Here is a 20,741-nt window from a genome sequence, read left to right as displayed (position 1 = left end):
ATGGTTCTGCTTGTTTTTTTTTTGGAAAAATGGAAGACAAAACCGATAATAAAAAAAACAGAGAAACAAAAGAAACCTAACCTAACCTAAAACACAATAAAAAATTAAAAGAGAAGCTAAAAAAGTAAATTTAAAGGCAAAAAAATCATAATAAATTAAAAATAAATTTAACACCCTGTAAGTCAGTTATTTTGACAGCTACAGAATGTGTGTATATCCACTCTGAAATCCTTATTTGACCACCCTATACAACTCGGTTATTTTGACAGCTACAGGGTGCGTCAATATACCAATTTGTAGGCCTTGAAAACGTCTATTCACCACCTCAACAGTGTCTAGTGAAAATGTCAAATAACTGTCATAATTACAGTGTGATCTGATTTTGACAGTTTTTACTTTAATACCCTGTAATTCGGTTATTTTGACAGCTACAGGGAGCGTCAATATACTAATTTGTAGGCCTTGAAAACGTCTATTCACCACCTCAACAGTGTCTAGTGAAAATGTCAAATAACTGTAATAATTACAGTGTGGTCTGATTTTGACAGTTTTCACTTTAACACCCTGTAATTCGGTTATTTTGACAGCTACAGGGTGTGTCAATATACCAACTCATAAGTTTTAAAATTTCTATTTGACCACCCTATACAGTGCCTAAAATTAAAATGTCACATAACTGTGTTATTTAGTAATACATACAGAGTGGACCTAATTTGAGACCTTCTATAGTTTAATATCCTGTAACTTGGTTCCAGGCATCAATATACCAATTTGAAGGTATTCAAATTTGTATTTGACCACCCTATACACTGATGTCTATATTGAGAAAAAACAAGATAAGGAAAATGAAGAAAATGAAAATCAAAAACAACAAACAATAAAAAAAATTAAATAAAGATCAAGGAAGAAAGGAAATCGCTACCAACAATAAACAATGTAAAGCAAACTAAACAAAACATCGAGAAAAATATGAAGCAGCAAAGAAAAAGAGAAAATAAAAAACAAAAAGCAAAAAGCGTTTCTTTAAAGAAAAAAAAAAGAGACAGATAAATAGGAAGAAAACAATATAAAGAAACAGAATATCTAAAAAAGGAGATTTTAAATGGGACACCCTGTATACGTGTTTGAGATATTTACTGTTAAAGTTGTCCTTAAAAATTCCAATAGTGTCATTGTTATTTTCACAACTGATACACTCTGTATATTTGTTAAGGTAATGCAATTTTGTAATTTTTACATCACGTGACAATTTGAGGTCAAAAAGTGGGTTGGGTCACGTGACGTTAATTTCAAATGTTTTTTTGGCAAAAGTCACGTTTTTTTCAAAATTTAAACTGCTGTTAGGTCATGTGACTCTATTTATTCAGAAAAAGAGTAAATACAATTTTGGGATTAGTGGCAACACTGCTACAATGGTGTTTTCCACATAAATTTGAAATTCATTACCAAAATCACAGAGAACTTAATGCAATGCTACAAGGTATACTTAAAAAATAGTACGTAAGGTCGAAATTGACATAAAACTAACAGCTAAACTGTCCAAACTGACTGTAAACATGGATATTTGTAGCATGGGAAAATGGACTTTATTGGCAATTTTTTCTTCAAACGGTTTCGCAGTTTTCTGGATTCGTTGATATCTCAAAAACAATCAAACGAGTCTTCTCACGATGTTTTTCAGTTTTTAAGGTTAAACGACTGAAAATGGTTGTTGGTATTGGTCAAACAAATGAACAAAACCTCGTATGACACAGTAATAATCTAAACCGAAAACAAAACGAACACCTGGTCACAAAAGCTTGTTTGGTCAAAAATTACCCGAGGTATTGTTTCTCTGTTAACACGTTGGATAAACAAAGACCGAATTAACACTAAGGCATTCTGACACGATGCTAATTAACATTATGAAGCAACACACAAACGTGTACTTTTCAAACACCGAAATGATTGAAGAGGGTAATCGTCATGCTAATTATATGCGCATGCCTAATTCACTGACATAAATAATACACAGCATCATTAAATCGTACTGAGTTATTGTTTGCACAATTTGGGACACTCGGTATATAATGGCAGGGCAAAAAGTAGTTAATAATCCAACAAATTGGTTGGACGCATTAGTGTCATTTTAAACGAGAGTAAAAAAGCAAATTAGCGAATTATTTACTGCCGTGGTACCCTTAATTTGCTCGGTTCGTAAATATGAAGAACCCATTTGGGTACCGAATTTATTATTAATTTTTAATTCGATTTCGCGTTGGTTTGTGAAAAATGACTTGATTTCTGTCTCAGAGCAATTAAAAAAAAGTTTTTTCACGCGATTTTGCCACTTTCATTCGATTCTCAGTTTTTTTTATGGTCTCTGACGTGTCTTGATGTAAATTTATCAGAAACTATACAGGGTGTTTATATTTTACTCAATAGCTGTATACAGTGTGTCCAGAATAAGGAGGATCACTATGGGGATCTTAAAAAGGGTTAGAGGTTACACGTTTGGTTAAGTGGGAGAAAAGTTGCGTAATGATAACCTTAATAAAACAAAATTTAGAAAACGTCGAAATTGTACCATTAAATTTATCGGTGAAATGGAAATTTGTTTTAAAAATACCATTTTTCGGTCATTAATTTGAAAAGTCATTATTTTTCGTAACTTTCACCGTTTCTGAGATATTTAACAAAAACTGGTTTGATGCAACAAATTTTCAAATCAGTTGAAGTTGTGGTTTCAAATTGGAACACCCTGTAACTTAGTTATTTTTGGGAGTTCAGGGTGGTTCGACCACTTAAAAGAACCGTTTTGAGCTCCTCTTTCCAGTGGTGCAGAGTAAAAAATTATATCTTAGAAATTGCGTACCGGGTGACAAAAGTAGTGAACCACCATAATTTTCTTGCACACCCTGTATACTGGAAGCAAAAACGGTACTGCAAACTTACGGTTTTTGGTTAAGGAGTTGATTAGGAACATTTTTGGTTTCATAAAATTTCTTTGTAACTTTCACCGTTTTCGAGTTATTAGGAAAAACTTGTTTAATGCAACAAATTTTGAAATCAGTTGAAGTTGACATTTGAAATTTGAACACCCTGTAACTTAGTTATTTTTGGGAGTTCAGGGTGGTTCAACCACTTAAAAGAACCGTTTTGAGCTCCTCTTTCCAGTGGTGTAAAGCAAAAAATGATATCTTAAAGATTGCATTGATTGTCTCACGATAATTCACAAGGCAATATTGAACTCTAACTTTAGGAGAGATTTGAATTTCGAATTGAATAACTAGGTTAGGTCATGTAACATTATTTTGATGATTCGTCTAGTTTAGTTCAGTTTTTTGGGACACCCTGTATAACCTACTAAGATTCTTAATGTCATGATGGTTAATTTTTGTTTGCTACCACTGATAAATCTTATTGCAAACAGTTTGTTTCAAGGCAATTTGAACTGTAACGACATTAATTAAAATTTACTAAAATTAACTGGTTAATTCTCACTAAACTTGCAAACACTTAGAGAAATATTCATTTTTAACTTAATAAGGACCTATTCAGTAGATCTAAGTAACTTCGTTTACATCAAATCGCCTGTAGGCAGTAAACGCAGTCAAAGTCAAGGATCGCGTTCGCGAATTCGGTATGCCTTAGGTGTCCTGCTGCACTTTACAATTTGTTTTTTTCAAAAATTCCTTCACGTACACCTTCGAGCAATAATAACAATAAATATATTATGTTGTACGGTCGCCCATGACTAATCGTACAACATACGAGCTGCCAACAGGGCCGTATGTAATTTTTTTTTGCGAAAAACCACCGATTTGAATATTTGTTGCACCAAACCAGTTTTTCCTCCGAAACTTGAAAACGGTGAAAGTTACAAAAAAATTGCTGGAGACCAAAAATGATCTTAATCAACTCCTTAACCCAACACCGTAAGTTTGCAGTACCGTTTTTGCTTCCAGTATACAGGGTGTGCAAGAAAATTATGGTGGTTTGTTATGTTTGTCACCCTGTACGCAATTTTAAAGATATAATTCTGTACTTTACACCACTGGAAAGAGGAGCTTAAAATGGTTCTTTTAAGTGGTTGAACCACCCTGAACTCTCAAAAATAACTGAGTTACAGGGTGTTCCAATTTGAAACCACAATTTCAACTAATTTGAAGATTTGTTGCATCAAACCAGTTTTGGTTAAATAACTCAGAAACGGTGAAAGTTACAAAAAAATTGCAAGAGACTAAAAAAGTTCCTAATTAAGTCCTTAACTCAGCACCATAAGTTTTCAGGTTTTTTTTTGCGTCCAGTATACCAAGTGTGCATGAAAATTACGGTAATTGACTGTTTGGTCACTCTGTATGCAATTTTTCAGATAAAATTTTTCACTCAGCATCACTGGAAAGAGGAGCTCAAGACGGTTAATTTGAGTGGTTCAAGTTCCCTGAACTCCCAAAAATAACCGAGTTACAGGGTATTCAAAATTCAAACCAAAACTTCAACAAATTTGAAAATGTGTTGCAATGTTTTTGCTAAATAACTCAGAAAGGGTGAAAGTTACGAAAATTTTGTAAGAGAGCAAAATTGTTCGTAAAGAACTGCTAAACTTATCACTAGAAGTTTTACAGTCCGTCAGTGGCGCTACTATACAGGGGGTACAAGAAAATTGTAGTGGCTCAGATTTTTTAACCACCCTGTACGCAATTTTTAAGATAGAATTTTTTGCTTTGCACCACTGGAAAGGGGAGCTCAAGACGGTTAATTTGAGTGGTTCAACCTCCCAGAACTCCCAAGAATAACCGAGTTACAGGGTGCTCAAATTTCAAACCACAACTTCAACTAATGAAAATTTGTGAAAAAAAAATGAGGTTAGATTTAGATGATTATTAATCGCAGCGTGATTTAAGGGACCGAAAGCCACACCCAGGAATCCTGTAGGACACAAATGGGGATCCGCCCTACGATTCCTATAGGAGTTGTCATGACAACTGCAATCAATACATTACAGGGGGGGATTTCGATGGCGCAAGCCTGGAATTTTATCGACTAAAAGTTTTTTACTTTACAGGGGATAGAAGAAACACTTTTTTAACTACAATTTTAGATTATACTGTGCAAGTAGGTATTAAGTTGTACCATGTGATCAGAAATATTTTGTTTGAATTATAGAAATTAGAATCAGCTGACCACTCTGTGAGAGAAGGTCAACCAAACACGTGACTGACCACTTTTTTAAGCGGTTTGAAATTAATAATTTTTTATTTTTTTTAGCTAGTAAGTAGAACAGAAACAAGCTAACCTAACCTATCTTAAGGTGGGCTTCTTTGCTTTTCTTTTATCATTTTCTACCGCCATTATCTAAAGCAGGCTTTACACCGCAGTTTAAAGTCCAATTTGATCAGTTTAAGTTAATGTTAATTTTAAGTTAATATTATGTTTTTTTTTTGTTTGGTCAAATTTTCTGTTCTCTAACTTAATTTTAAACATTTTTTTTTATTAATTTTAAGAAAAGTTTAAATTATAATAGTAAAATGATGGTCTCTCGTCACGTGACCGAAAAATGCAATTTTTAAGCTGACAACGCCGTAAAGCGAAATTGACACTAGTCAAAAACAGGTGACCAAAATTTACATACTACAATTTGAAGGCTAAGACCATTTGTTTATAAACATTGTGTTTGATTTGTACAAAACTGTCATTTAAAGTCACCTGACTACTCATTGTCGAAAGGTGAACAAAACACGTGATTTAATTTTTAATTGAATTACAATTTTAAAAACATTTAAATCGTAAACAATTTTTGTTAAAACAACTGCAAACTATTAACTGTTAAACCATTATTTGATGTGTAGTTTGAAAACTGTCAACTGTCAATTAAATTGCATGGCTAGAAAAAAGGCTTACTAAACAAACTTAAAAAGTAGGAATTTTTTCACAGAGAATTTTCTGTTGGCAACACTGTAAACACAGTGACATTAGTCAAAAACAGTCACGTGACTAGAAAAAGTTAGTTTGAAGTTCTAAATAAAATTTAGAGAGTGGTAAAAGCTAAAATTGTAAAATACAGATTAAGTGACCAAAAAATGGTAATCATCAAGCTGGCAACACTGTACAAACAATCACGTGACCACAAAAAGGTAATTTAAATTGTGAAAATTTTCTAACCGAAGTTTAAACAGTGGTAAAAGCTGAAATGGTAAAATATACGTCACGTGACATGAAAAATGCAATTTTTGCACTAGAAACACTGTAAAATCACGATGGCACTAGTCAAAAGCAGTCACGTGACTAGAAAAAGTTAGTTTGAAGTTCTAAATGAAATTTAGAGTGTGGTGAAAGCTAAAATTGTAAAAAATAGATCACGTGACCGAAAAATGGTAATCATCAAGCTGGCAACACTGTACAAACAATCACGTGACTACAAGAAGGTAATTTAAGTTGTGAAAATTTTCTAACCGAAGTTTAAACAGTGGTAAAAGCTGAAATGGTAAAATATACGTCACGTGACATGAAAAATGCAATTTTTGCACTAGAAACACTGTAAAAGCACGATGGCACTAGTCAAAAGCAGTCACGTGACTAGAAAAAGTTAGTTTGAAGTTCTAAATAAAATTTAGAGTGTGGTGAAAGCTAAAATTGTAAAAAATAGATCACGTGACCGAAAAATGGTAATCATCAAGCTGGCAACACTGTACAAACAATCACGTGACTACAAGAAGGTAATTTAAACTGTGAAAATTTTCCAAACTAAATTTAGACAGTGCTGAAATGTAAAATTGAAACAGACACGTCACGTGATTTTAAAAATGCAGTCACAGAAACTAAGATTGTAAAATACTTGTCACGTGACAAAGGGAATGCAATTTTTGAGCTGTCAACACTGTAAAGGCAAGTTGGTTTAAATAAATCGGCCAAGTAAGGCTAATCAAAAACAGCCACGTGACCAATAAAATAATTCAAACTTAAAAAATATACCAAATTCGTTTTAAACAGTGGTAAAGGCGAATATTGTAAAATACAGATCACGTGACCAAGGAATTGAATTCACAGTCTGCCAACATTATAAAAGCCAGTTGACACCTGTCATAATTAGTCACGTGACGTTCAAAAATTAAGTTTAAATTTTGAAAATTTTGGTAAATCAAATTTAGACAGTGGTGAAACGTCACGTCTAGCACCACTGTAAAACGTAAAGTGACACTAGTCAAAGATAGTCACGTGACCATAAAAAGGTAGTTTATATAATGTAAAAATTTGTAAAATTCAGTGGTAAAAGCTGAAATTGTTAGAGCCAAAATTGCATTTTTGGCCAGTTTTGCAACACTGCATAAATGCAAATATTGTTTACAAATATGATTGATTTAGTTCGAATCGAAGTTAGAGAAGAATGGTGAGTTTGGCAACACTGCCAGTCAGAGACACATTTGAAAAATTTCATCTTGTGTACAATATACAGGGCAGTCTTTAAACACACAGACATAACCTGTATGTAGATATACAAACATTTCTTGTCTTTTATATTTTAAAAAAGTTTGTAAATAACAGATAATTGATTCACAAAACGCTAATTCTGAATTCAATTTTGAAATCCAGTTTTTATAGGTAAAAAAAGAGAAATCAGCGGAAAACGAAAATGTTGCACGTGGTGACCGTAAAACACATCAATAATAACGTTATTTATTGAACTATTACAGGACTGGAACTAGTTCAGGTTTAATCGTAGACGAACAAGCCAATATATTACACAAACCCTAATCAAAGTAACATGTTGCATTCCGATCGTTGTTCGGCTGGGAAATTCCAATTTTTTGAACACTTTTTGACCTCAGATGTACGGAAGCAACATCATCCATCATGGTCCTTCTAGATCTGAATAAGTGAGAGAGAGAGACAGGGGAATAAAATCGCCATGTTAAATCCGATAGGCGATAAATTCTGATATAAGGAAACCAGTAAAAGCAGCGTGGCAGCTCCAAGTCTAGAAAGATTTGTTTAATGTATGGATACATTTCTCTTCGCAATGAATCTGTAAAGGTTAATATATTCCATTTATTTTGTACGCTTAATCTTGTCGAAACTATTTTAGTCGATTTATGACTTTAAAAAAATTGAAAGAAATAGCAACTAGAAAAGCGGTGTCATCCGCATAAAAACATCCAGACTAATCCTCAACTTTAACAGCAATAAAGCAACTTGGATTATACTGAATTTTTCGTTTGGTGGTGTTAGCAAAGTGAAAATAGTGTTAAGATAAGAATAACCAGTCGTAAATTCACTTTGGTAAATATGGATTATTGGGTAAATCGGGATTATTGTCTGATGTGTGTGTTTTAGCACACCTTAACAACAAAAATGCAATAATATCACTTAAAACAATTATTATTAGGTTGGTGATAACGGTTCGTTTCTTGACTTAACAGTTTCAAAACTATTTGTCAAGTGTTTTCAAAGCTAGTTATTTTAAATGGGACACCCTATATATTTTAGTGTAGTCCAATTCGGCTGTTCAAGCTACATAAGTTGCTGTACTGATAGTGGACAGTTTCTGAGATATTTCACAATTCTCCATTATTTTAAAAAGGGAAGAACAAGAAGAAGGCCAAAATATTGAATAAAGCTTCAGAAAGAAAACGAGACAAAAGAAAAATCATAAACAACAACAACAAAAAATAAGAGAAGTGAAAACGTAAGAAGACAAAGAAAAGGAAAATAAAGACGAAAGAGAAGAACAGCAAAAGAAAAATAAGGAATGAAAGAAAAACAAAAGGTTAAAAACAACGAAAGGAGACAAACAAAAATTGAAGAACTAAGAAGACACACACAGAACGCAAAAGAAAATATGAAAAAAGAAAAGAAAGAAATGAAAAAACTGTGAAACTTGTTCCAAGACGATTCTTAATGAAAAATTTCACTAAACTTTTGATTTTTGGTTCAAAATGACTTCAAATTAATTACTAGCTTTCCGGGAAGTAAACACTTATGACCAATGTTGCCAGGTCTATCGTTAGAACGGTATATCTACAGTTTTTGTGGTTCTTTTAGCGTTCTGTTTTTTTGTATATAATTTACTGTTTTTAATTACACTGTCATTATGTTGGTTATGAAACTTTTTATTTACATTTTCACTTTTTGTGTTAGTATTAAAATGCGCTTAAAACAGCCATTTTCTCAATCCAAATTATCCTCTAAAACTACGTGATGTCTGTCACTAATGTCAAAATTTGACTAGAATTTACATTTAAATACAGTTTTTGAAACAAGACGATTTTTTTAAATTTCTGATAGTTTTTTGATAATCGTCACGTGACCGCCTAGCTAAATAGTGGTCTACAATCTAACTGTCACTAACGTCAAAACTGTCAAACTATGCTCTAAAGTTGCAAAAATCACGGTTTAGAAACGTTTTCTTGTAGTATTTGATATAAAACGTGTTTTTGAGATTTGTGATTTTGACAATGGTCACGTGACTGTTTAGCTAAATTATTTTTTAAAACCGCGTGATCTAACAATTATTAATAAAAAAAAATTAAAAATTTGTATTTTTGAAGTACGGTTTTTAGATTATTTATATCAAGAATCAATAATTAAAATCTTTTACAACTATTACAAGACACCCTGTATAATAATAATATAAAATGAATTTGTTTTTATCTACCGTTTTTTGACTGATTACTCACCGTCATTAAACATCTTGACTTGGCAACATTGCTTATTACCTTAAAACACGAAAAAATTTATAATTTACACACCAGTGATGTTGTTTTTGCAGAATATCTAATTAACAAGGTTAGTAATGTTAAAACAAAATAAAATGAAGAAATGTTACAGGGTGTTTCAGAAAAACATGTTCAGCAACATGTTTGACGTTGAATTTATCTTTAAAATTTTTTGCGAAGTTGTCTAGTTATTACTTATTTCCCCAAAGGAAAGGAAAATGCTTCCTAAGAGTGTATATAATAGTTTTATTTTTCCATGATGTTTATCGAATGATTTTGATGAAAATAATTCCGTAAGCACCAAAAAGCGTAAGCAGCAACTTATTTACATTAACAATTCTAAGACCAGAGTCTAAACATTTAAAACCGCTTAAAAGCTTATTATTTGTCCACAATATATAATAGCTACTTGGAGGGCTTGAATTATAATCCTCGAATCGTATATCAACCTGAAAACTAATCTTTTTTTAGGCGCTCCAATAAAAATTTAAGCCGACTCGTATAAAGTGGATTTGATACCTTTAACTCTCCCGGACTATTATATACCGAAAAACCAATCGGTTTGGATTGAAATTAATCGATTTTCCCGGTAATCCAGTTTATGGTATATCAGTGGAGGATATTGCGGTAGCATTTCTTTGATAAATTGATTACAGAGATGGCAAATATTGCGCAAATAGAAAGAGAGAAACTTGCAACAAAATTACTCATTCCAAAAAAAATTATTAAAGCTTAAGTTAAGTAAGAGTATTATATATTATTCTAATATATTAAAAATTATTATGCTATTTTTTTATTAAAAAAATGCTATACGTCCCTGGATTTTATGGTCAAAAATTTCAGGACCGTAACCCCCAGTTTTCGAAAATACTGGGATAAGTTTGGTTTCATAGCGTTTTAACTGACGATTCTTTCTTTCTGATGGTAATGATCAGAATTTCAGTAAAGTACGGTTTTATGGAAAAAATACAATTTGTCTCTAGATTTTAAGGTCAATTTACTGCCTACACAGCGAGTGTCAGTACCGTAACCCCCAGATTTTGAAAATACTGACTCAAATGCCATTTCTGACTTCATTTTCAAAAGGTCAAAGTTTGAGTTAAGTAAGAGATAATTAAACAGTTGTATTGTAAATTTGTATATGGTTCAAGTTGCTATATAAAGTCGAAATTCACTTACAACAAAATTAGTTTCGAATGTGATAAGGCGTTACATCAATGCTTTAAAGGAAGCTAAAATGACCCTTATTAAATATATTGTTTAGAGACTTCTCGCTGTTTTGAAATGGCTCCCAGAGGCTTCTGGCATGTTTCAAATAGTTCAGAGCCCTCTGGCAGATAAAAATATATTTTTAGAAGCTTCTGGCCCTTAGATTTCACTTTTAGAGGCTTATGGTAGTTCTACAGCAGTCTTCAATGGTTTGAACATGGTTTAGAGGCTTCTGGCAGTTTTAAAATGGCTTCCAGAGGCTTCTGGCATGTTTCAAATAGTTTAGAGGCCTCTGGTACATAAAAATATCTTTTTAGTAGCTTCTGGCCTTTAAATTTCACTTTTAGAGGCTTCTGGGAGTTCTACAACAGTTTTCAATGATTTAAACATTGTTTAGAGACTTCTCGATGTTTTAAAATGGCTCCCAGAGGCTTCTGGCATTTTTCAAATAGTTCAGAACCCTCTGGCAGATAAAAATAGCGTTTTAGAAGCTTCTGGCCCTTAAATTTCACTGTTAGAGGCTTCTGACAGCTCTAGAACAGTCTTCAATGGTTAAAACATTGTTTAGAGCCTTCTGGCAGTTTTAAAATGGCTCCCAGAGGCTTCTGGAATATAAAAATGACTTTTTAGAAGCTTCTGGCCCTTAAATTTCACTGTTAGAGGCTTCTGGCAGTTTTAAAATGGCTCCCAGAGGCTTCTGGCAGGTTTCAAATAGTTCTGACGCTTTTGACAGACAAAAATGAGCTCTTAAAAGCTTCTGACTCTTAAATTTCACTGTTAGAGACTTCTGGCAGTTGTACAGCAGACTTCAATGGTTTAAACATTGTTTAGAGGCTTCTGGCAGTTTTAAAATGGCTCCCAGAGGCTTCTGGCATGTTTCAAATAGTTCAGAACCCTCTGGCTGATAAAAATAGCGTTTTAGAAGCTTCTGGCCCTTAAATTTCACTGTTAGAGGCTTCTGACAGCTCTAGAACAGTCTTCAATGGTTTAAACATGGTTTAGAGGCTTCTGGCAGTTTTAAAATGGCTCGCAAAGGCTTCTGGCATGTTTCAAATAGTTCAGAGCCCTTTGGCAGATAAAAGTATTTTTAGAAGCTTCTGGCTCTTAAATTTCAACGTTAGAGGCTTCTGATAGTTCTACAGCAGTCTTCAATGGTTTAAACATTGTTTAGAGGCTTCTGGCAGTTCTCGATGTTTTAAAATGGCTCCCAGAGGCTTCTGGCATGTTTTAAATAGTTCAGAGCCCTCTGGAAGATAAAAATAACTTTTTAGAAGCTTCTGGCCTTTAAATTTTACTGTTAGAGGGTTCTGGCAGTTCTACAATCTAAAGTGGTTTAAACATGGCTTAGAGGCTTCTGGCAGTTTTAAAATGGCTCCCAGGTGGTTCTGGCAGGTTTCAAATAGTTCAGAGGCTTCTGACAGACAAAAGCTTCTGACTCTTAAATTTCACTTCTGGCAGTTCTACAGCAGTCTTCAATAGTTTAAACAATGTTCAGACTTAAAGGAAGCAAAAATGATTTTGACGTACGTCTCAGATTTGTTCTGATTTGTGTCAGAAATTCTACACCAGAAGATTGTTGTAATAATTGCAATAAAGTCGAAAATTGCTTGCAACAAAATGAGTTTAAAATAGGATAAGCCGTTAAATCAATGGTATAAATGAAGGAAAAATGATCCTTACGTACCCAAGATTTGGTAGTCATTCTAATTAAATTTTGAGTGTTTTTTTTTGGTAATTTTAGGTGGTAAACTTCCTTATCAATACACTTTCGAGAGATCTATACGGTTCTGGTAGTAATAAGAGTCGGTAAACTTCACCAGAACAAGCGTGTTCACCTTTTACCTCCGATAAACCGTAGGTAAGAGAATAATTCATTAAAAAAAAACGCCCCCACCACCATCAAAACCATTTCATTATTTGGTGACTGGTTGACCATTACCGAAGACCAGGAGAATTAGTGCTGAAGCAGCCATTGAGGGCCGCGGATGGTTGTAATAACAGAGCGTGCGCGCAAAAACCGGTCTGAAGTTGGCTACGACGTCGCAAACTTCAGTTCAGTGTTGTTGCTTGTGTGTGACACGTGACCCGCAATCAATTTTGGGGGGTAGTAACACGTGAAGGGACGGGGGGGATTGTTACGAGCCTATTGGACGTTTGCGTTGAACATGGCCGCCCCTGCTACGGAGGGTGTTTGCCCCCGATTGGATTAAAAAACCACCCTTTCCCCCCGGTCCAATCCTGGATTGCAATTTGTTTTTTAAAGATATTTTGGATTTGACTGAATTTAGTATGTTCCTAGTAAGTGCCGTTTGTACTGTTCGTAACGTAGGCTTAGCCAAAGTTTTTTGTGTTTTGTAATTATGATGATTTTGTCCTCAAATGTAAGTACCCGACGCTGTTTTTCAATTTTTTTTTTGGTGTGGTGCTTATCCTTTTATAAAAATCAGCCGGTAGTGCCCTGAATTCGTGCGAATACAACCCTGTTTGACAAACCGCACAATCCTTGAAAATTTAAAAAAAAAATATACATTTTTGGGTCTCATCATATTTACGGTTATCACTGCACTTTTCATGCACTCCCTGTATACTGACTGCGAAACTAAAATTACGAACATTTATGCTCTCGTTGAAATTTTTTATAACTTTTACCGTTTCTGAGTTATTTAGCAAAAACTGGTTTGATGCAACAATTTTCAAAAACAAATTTAAAAAAATTCAAATCAGTTGAAATTGTGTTTGGAAACTTGAGCACACTGTAACTCAGTTATTTTTGGGAGTTCAGGAAGATTCAACCACTTAAAAGAACCGTTTTGTGCTCCTCTTTCCCGTGGTGTAGAGTAAAAAATTCTATCTTGAAAATTGTGTACAGGGTGACAAAAATAGTGAACCACCATAATTTTCTTGCACACTCTGTGTACTGCAAACTTACGGTGTTGAGTTAAGGAGTTATTTAGCAACATTTTTGGTTTCCTGAAATTTTTTTGTAACTTTCACCCTTTTCGAATTATTTAGGAAAAACTGGTTTGGTGCAACATGTATTTAAATCAGTTGAAATTGTGGTCTGAAATTTGAGCCCAGTTTAAAGGACAGTCAGGGAGTAAATCGTCTGCAAAACCCACTTGGAGTGAGAAAATTACTGTTTTAAGCTCATTTTTGGAATCCTCATTAAATTTCCTATCCAATAACCTCAAAAACACTACAAAATTTAGTACAGTCAGCGAGAAAAGCGGTGTCAAAATTTGAACTGCCAGAAACACAGTTTGAAAAAACAGTCAGCGACAAAATTGCCTGCTAAACCTACTTGGAGTGAGAAAATTACGGTTTTAAGTACATTTTTAGATTCCTCATTAAATTTCCTATCCCATAATCTCAAAAAACACAGTACAAGTTTGGTATAGTCAGCGAGAAAAGCGGTGTCAAAGTTTGAACTGCCAGAAACACAGTTTAAAAAACAGTCAGGAACAAAATTACCTACTAAACCTATTTGGAGTGAAAAAATTACTGTTTTAAGCTCATTTTTGGAATCCTCATTAAATTTCCTATCCAATAACCTCAAATAATACTTCAAAATTTAATACAGTCAGCGAGAAAAGCGGTGTCAAAGTTTGAACTGCCAGAAACACAGTTTAAATAAAACAGTCAGGGCGAAAATCGCTTGCAAAACCCACTTGGAGTGAGAAAATGGCTGTTTTAAGCACATTTTTTAAATCCTCATTAAATTTCCTATCCAATAACCTCAAAAAACACTACAAAATTTAGTACAGTCAGCGAGAAAAGCGGTGTCAAAATTTGAACTGCCAAAAACACAGTTTAAAAGAACAGTCAGGGACAAAATTGCCTGCTAAACCTTCTTGGAGAAAGAAAATGACTGTTTTAAGCACATTTTTGGAATCCTCACTAAATTTCCTATCCAATAATCTTAAAAAACACAGTACAAAATTTAGTACAATCAGGGAGAAAAGCGGTGTCAAAGTTTGAACTGTCAGAAACACAGTTTAAAAGAACAGTCAGGGAGAAAATCGCCTGCAAAACCCACTTGGACTGAGAAAATTACTGTTTTAAGCACATTTTTGGAATCCTCATTAAATTTTCTATTCAATAACCCTAAAAAAACACAGTACAAGTTTGGTATAGTCAGTAATAAAAGCGCTGTCAAAATTTGAGCTGCCAGAAACACAGTTTAAAAAACAGTCAGGAACAAAATTACCTGCTAAACCTACTTGGAGTGAGAAAATGACTGTTTCAAGCACATTTTTGGAATCCTCATTAAATTTGCTATCCAATAACCTCAAAAAACACTACAAAATTTAGTACAGTCAGGGAGAAAAGCGGTGAAAAATTTGAACTACCAGAAACACAGTATTTGTGATTTACTAGTCAAATTTTCTTGGAAAACTAAAATATTTACTTAAAAAAAAATTCACCTATAAAATTTCTGCTAGTAAACCAAAATCTTTCACCATAAAACATTTTAACATTTTAAAACTCACAAGCATTTTTAAAACATTTTGGCAATCTCTGATTAATGTGCTCAATCCTATAAAATTTGTAATTACATTTACAAATGTAAATTTGTAAAACATTTGTTTGAATACAGTGTTAGCAAAAATATACAGGGTGGCCTAATTATTTTTTAAAGCCTTTTTGCTTTTACAGTCCAGTCTGATTAATCCCAAAATTGAGTTGCAAATATCTCACAAACTGTATGACATTTGATGTTGATTTGTAGGTTATTATACGCAAAATATAAATTCTAATAAAAATTCTAACTAAAAAATTTTAATGAAAAACTGCATTGCACACAGAATTAAAATACGTAATAATATACAGGGTGTTCTATTTAAAAAAGTGGATTTTGATTGCTCTTTTCGCAAATACAGCATTTTAGAGAGCAACTTAAATTTGATTGTTGGTTATCTTGAAAACTGTTGATTTGATACGAGACATGTAAATGTCGTATCGTAGGTAATTGTGTGTAGAATTCAAATGTGTTATAAACTTTAGGGTGTCCCAATTCAGAGTTATACAAAATTGCACTTTTAGAAGAGCGTTTCTTGTAGATTTTGGCCTTGAATACCGAATGAAATTTCTCTAATATAACAGTTAACTATAGCATTCTAACCTTTACAAATGTCGTAATGGGTCTGAACTTTACCGCATTGATGTTTATCTAAGAGGTTCAACGGTGTAATAAGCTAAAAATTGTTCATTTTGCCAGTTGGAGGTACACGAAAGAAATGTTTAGTTACGCGGTAGCGCCTCCGAATGCCATTTGAAAACGAGCCAACTTTGACGCCCTCTAGCGGCCAAACCGTTCAACCTATTAACCCAAATTGGGTATTTTTAGAAATCTCATTTCATTGGCTGTTCACTGACGTACAGAACTCTATCAAAAATAGTGCAATTAAGCGAGTTTTTGAGGATTAAACAAAAGGATGCACCAAAAAAAATTGGTCAACTTTTACGCGCTCTAGCGGGCAAACGGTGCCACTACCCAATCGATTTTTATACGTCAATGGGAAGCTCATTTCATTGGCTGTCGATCGACATATAAAAGTATATACAAAGTGCTACAAATACACGTGATATTTACGGTTTAGTGACAGGGTGCACCACAAACATTTTTTGACTGATTAAAGGCTAATTTGACCATAGAAAATTAGGAAAACACGGTCACGTGACTCACTAGGTCTACCAAAATGTAAATTGTTTGAAAAACTGTTTTTGCAAATGACAATTTTCGTAAGGGTCAAATTTGCCTGAAACACCGCCACTATCCTAATGGGTTTTGCGTTATGTTGGCCAGTTAGTGCAAGCGAAAATCGACCTTAATGATTGTATTTCCACAGTTTTGCTACTACCTTAGATTTGGTAATCATTGTGCCAAATATCAGGGCCGTATCGGCCCTATTAAAAAAATTAGAGCGGTAAAAGTCAAAGAAAACATTTAGTTAGATTTGGAGCCCTCTGGCGGCAAAATGAAGCAACCTATCAACACAGGCGTCCATATTTTTTGAAAGCCCATCTTATTTTCTATCCATCGACATATAAAAGTCTATACAAAGTGTTGTGTGTAGCAATTAAAACAGTTTTGACTGAATTTCCTGACATCCATACTAAATTAAAAAATGTTTTGGAGTCCAAAAATATCAAATTTCACATAAAATGGTAAATATCTCGGAAACGGATACAGATAGGTATATGAGATTAAAACACGAAATATGTAACTAGAATTTGACGTAGAATACAAAATTAAAAAAAATATACAGGGTGTCCCATTTAAAATAAGGCTCTCTAGTTGTGGTAATTCAGGAGTTAGGCTAGGTTAGGTTAGTTCTCTGGAATTACTGGGCATTACAAGAAATTAGTGGGCATTACTGACATATTAGGAATTAGTGTACCAAATTGTATTCAACGATTTAACACGAAACGGTTACGGTTACATTGAATTAATAATAATGCAAGAAACGATTTAAAGAAATGGCGAAACCCAGACTGTGAAAATGTGTGAATTCATTCAGTGTTCATAAATCACTTCACGTGAAGCCTTGAGCTTTTTGTGTGTGATTTATATACTTCAACGTCGAATTATTAGATCCGATTTGGTCGCCTGCACCTTTGCAATGCACTCTGATTTAGATAAATAATAAGGACACTCGGTTTGTTCATTACAAACCAGTTTTTTTCAAGTAGAATCGCCATTTTGACATTGTACCGCTTAGAATATGCGAGATTTGTATATTCTGATTGAAGAATTTCCAGTTGGTCAATTTCTAGAATTGAGGTTATAACCGAACAGTTTTTCTGTACACCATTTTGTGGTGTCCATTTGGAATCCACCGTTCACATCAAAGAATTAACTTGGTAGCTCTTACAGTTTGCGAGATATTTATATATATAATATAAAATTTAAGGAGGATTCCAAAAATATGCTTAAAACTGTAATTTTCTCACTCCAAGTAGGTTTTGCAGGCGATTTTGTCCCTTGCTGTCCTTTCAAACTGAGTTCCTTGCAGTTCAAACTTTGACACCGCTTTTCTTCCTGACTGTACCAAATTTTGTAATGTTTTTTCAGGTTATTGGATAGGAAATTTAATGAGGATTCCAAAAATATGCTTAAAACTGTAATTTTCTCACTCCAAGTGGGTTTTACAAGCGATTTTGTCTTTGCCCTTTAAATATTTCAGACCACCATTTTCTCAACCAAACCAGTTTTTCCAGAGACCAAAAATGTTTCTAATGAACTCCTTAACCTGACACCGTAAGTTTGCACGGTCGGTTTTGCTTCCAGTATACATGTGTATGAGAATTATGGTGACTGACTCGTGTTTTCGGTCACCCTGTACGCAATTTTTCAGATAGGATTTTTTGCTTAACACCACTGGAAAAAGGACCTCAAGACGGTTAATTTGAGTGGTTTAACTTCTTTGAACTCCCAAAAATAACGAAGTTACATAGTGCTCAGATTTTAAACCAAAATTTTGAACTGATTCAAAAATTTGTTAAATCAAACCAGTTTTTGCTAATTAACTCAGAAACGGTAAAAGTTACGAAAAATTTGAAAGAGACCAAAAATGTTTCTAATCAACTCCTTAATCTAACACCGTAAGTTTTCAGGACCCTTTTTGCTTCCAATATACAGGGAGTGCAAGGAAAATGTTGTGGTTCACTATTTTTGTCACCCTGTACACAATTATAGGGACAGAATTTTTAACTTTAGACCAGTTGAAAGAGGAGCTCAAAACGGTTCTTTTAAGTGGTTGAACCACCCTGAACTCCCAATAATAACTGAGTTACAGAATATTCAAATTTTAAATCACTTTAACTACTAATTTCAACTGATTTGAAAATTTGTTACATCAAACCAGTTTTTGCTAAATAATTCAGAAATGGTGAAAGTTACGAAAAATGTGCAAGAGACCGAACATGATTCTAATCAACTCCTTAACCCAACACCGTAAGTTTGCAGGACTGTTTTTAAAATTTTTGTTTTTGAGTTTTTTGAAAGAATCAACTTTGACGCTCTCTAGCGGCCAACCAGTGAGACTTAGCGGTCCCCAGTCAACGTTACGTGATAGCCCAATTCATTGCCTATCTACGATATTCTTATGTCTTTTTGCTGAAAGTTTCAAATAACCGAGTTATTCACGATTAAATGGAAGAGTGCGTCAAAATTTAGTCCAAATGACGGTTTTTCCAGGGTATTTTCCATAAAGTACCACCATATTGGTACCACCCCGAAAAAGTGTCGTTTTATAGCAATTTGGACCTCAGAAACTCGAATCCGGTGTCCAAATCGGTCTAGGTACCACCGTTTTTGAAGTGACCCTAAAAATTTACGGTTTTTGGTATTTTTTGACAATTTTCAAGGCGTGGTTCCTGTATAAGGGCCGGACTGGCCCGTTTGCACTTTACGTCACATTTCTACCATTAATACTAACGTATTTACACGGTCAAAGTGGATTTAAAATTTTCAAAATTTTGCCCGAAAATTCGTAGTACCCAACCTTCAAAAAAAGTCAAAATTTCAATTTTTTATTTTTTACTGTCAAAAGGTGCTGCGTCCTACGGAAAAACTGTATAAATAGAAAAGTGGCAACTCACTGAGATACATATATGGTAAAACTTTTACACCTCTCACTTGAATAGTTTGTGAGATATTTGCAAAAATGTACGAAAAAAAAGAATCAACTTTGACGCTCTCTAGCGGCCAAACGGTGAGACTTAGCACACCGAATTATTCACAATTAAATGGACAGGTGCACCGAAATTTTGTTCAAATTACGGTTTTTCCAGGGTATTTTTCATAAAGTGGTACCACCCCGATTTAACATGGTTCACTACCCTAATTAGTTACAAGCAAATTTTGACCATAATTGCAATTTTTTGCTTATTATGTCACACTGTGATAGGATTTGTAGTTTGTGATGGCACATTATTGAAAACTGTGTTTGTTTGTATGGATCATTTTTGGACGCTAACACTTTTAATTCTTATGGTGAAAGCCGTTACTTTACCAGTTGGTTGCAAGCAAATTTCGAACATAATAATTTGAGTTTTTTTTTTTTTTTGGTAGGGATTTTAATTACAGAAACATTATTTGTAATGCAGGACTTTGTCCAATTAGACAATTTCCGATTTGGTCTGCTTAAACAGTGAAAAAAACCACGACCACCTCTGATTGTGTAATAACCATTACGGTTCGGAATTAATAGTATTTAAAAGTAGACAATACGTCCTATTATTGTAACGGTAATCGGACCCGGAGTTGTTGTATAGGAGGCATGCGGAGGTTCGAATCTGTTTGTCATTCAACGACAAGAACCAGGTGAGAACAACTTGGCAATTCTCGAGAACTATTACCGATACAGGTCAGTACTGAACAGGTTCCAAACCGTGCACTATCGGGGATTTCACTGAAACGGTACAGCCCTGGATTGACGGCAATTACACGGAACCCAATGGGGGGGCTTTCCCCTCACCACTGATTATCATACAATTGACCAGGGGAGGTGTTACGCCCCTGCTGAATTCATTAAGTCAGTTAAAAGGGGGCTTAATTATTTTTTTCGTGATTTGTTGTTTCGTTGATTGATGACGTCACCAGAAACCAGTTTCCAATTTCGACAATTAATACAGTTTGATACAAACTAGATTGGGCTGACGTAACTTTTTCAAAAAGAAAGTACACAAAGGTAATCTGGTAGATCTAGGATCGTAATTAAAAATTAATTTAAGCAGTTTTAATGATTAATATTAATATCAGTTTGGTACTAGAGCCGGGATCAACCTAATACGGGTTTGATCAATTTTTTTGTGGTGAAAGTGACTGTCCAA

The 20,741-nt window shown here is 34.0% G+C and overlaps 1 protein-coding gene across 4 annotated transcripts in view; it reads left to right on the top strand.

Moving 5' to 3' along the window:
* The window catches only part of LOC145737064 (uncharacterized), a 181,211-nt gene that overhangs the window by 133,801 nt on the left and 26,669 nt on the right, over window positions 1-20,741 (top strand). The window contains exon 1 of one of the 4 annotated variants that reach the window (XM_081991660.1): window positions 12,867-13,202. The exons of 2 other annotated variants lie outside the window; for them this stretch is intronic. In XM_081991660.1, coding sequence (XP_081847786.1) covers window positions 13,194-13,202 — 9 coding nt within the window. In that variant the 5' untranslated portion in view covers window positions 12,867-13,193. Of the gene's footprint in view, window positions 1-12,866; window positions 13,286-20,741 lie in introns of those variants that run through there. One more of the 4 variants, XM_081991659.1, reaches the window with a different exon arrangement.

This window comes from Ips typographus, linkage group LG13 (assembly GCF_016097725.1).
Source record: "Ips typographus isolate SLU linkage group LG13, UJ_Ityp_2.0, whole genome shotgun sequence".
Classification (NCBI taxonomy): domain Eukaryota; kingdom Metazoa; phylum Arthropoda; class Insecta; order Coleoptera; family Curculionidae; genus Ips; species Ips typographus.
The sequence above is the reverse complement of the archived record's forward strand: the minus strand, read 5'-3'. Positions and strand labels throughout refer to the sequence as shown.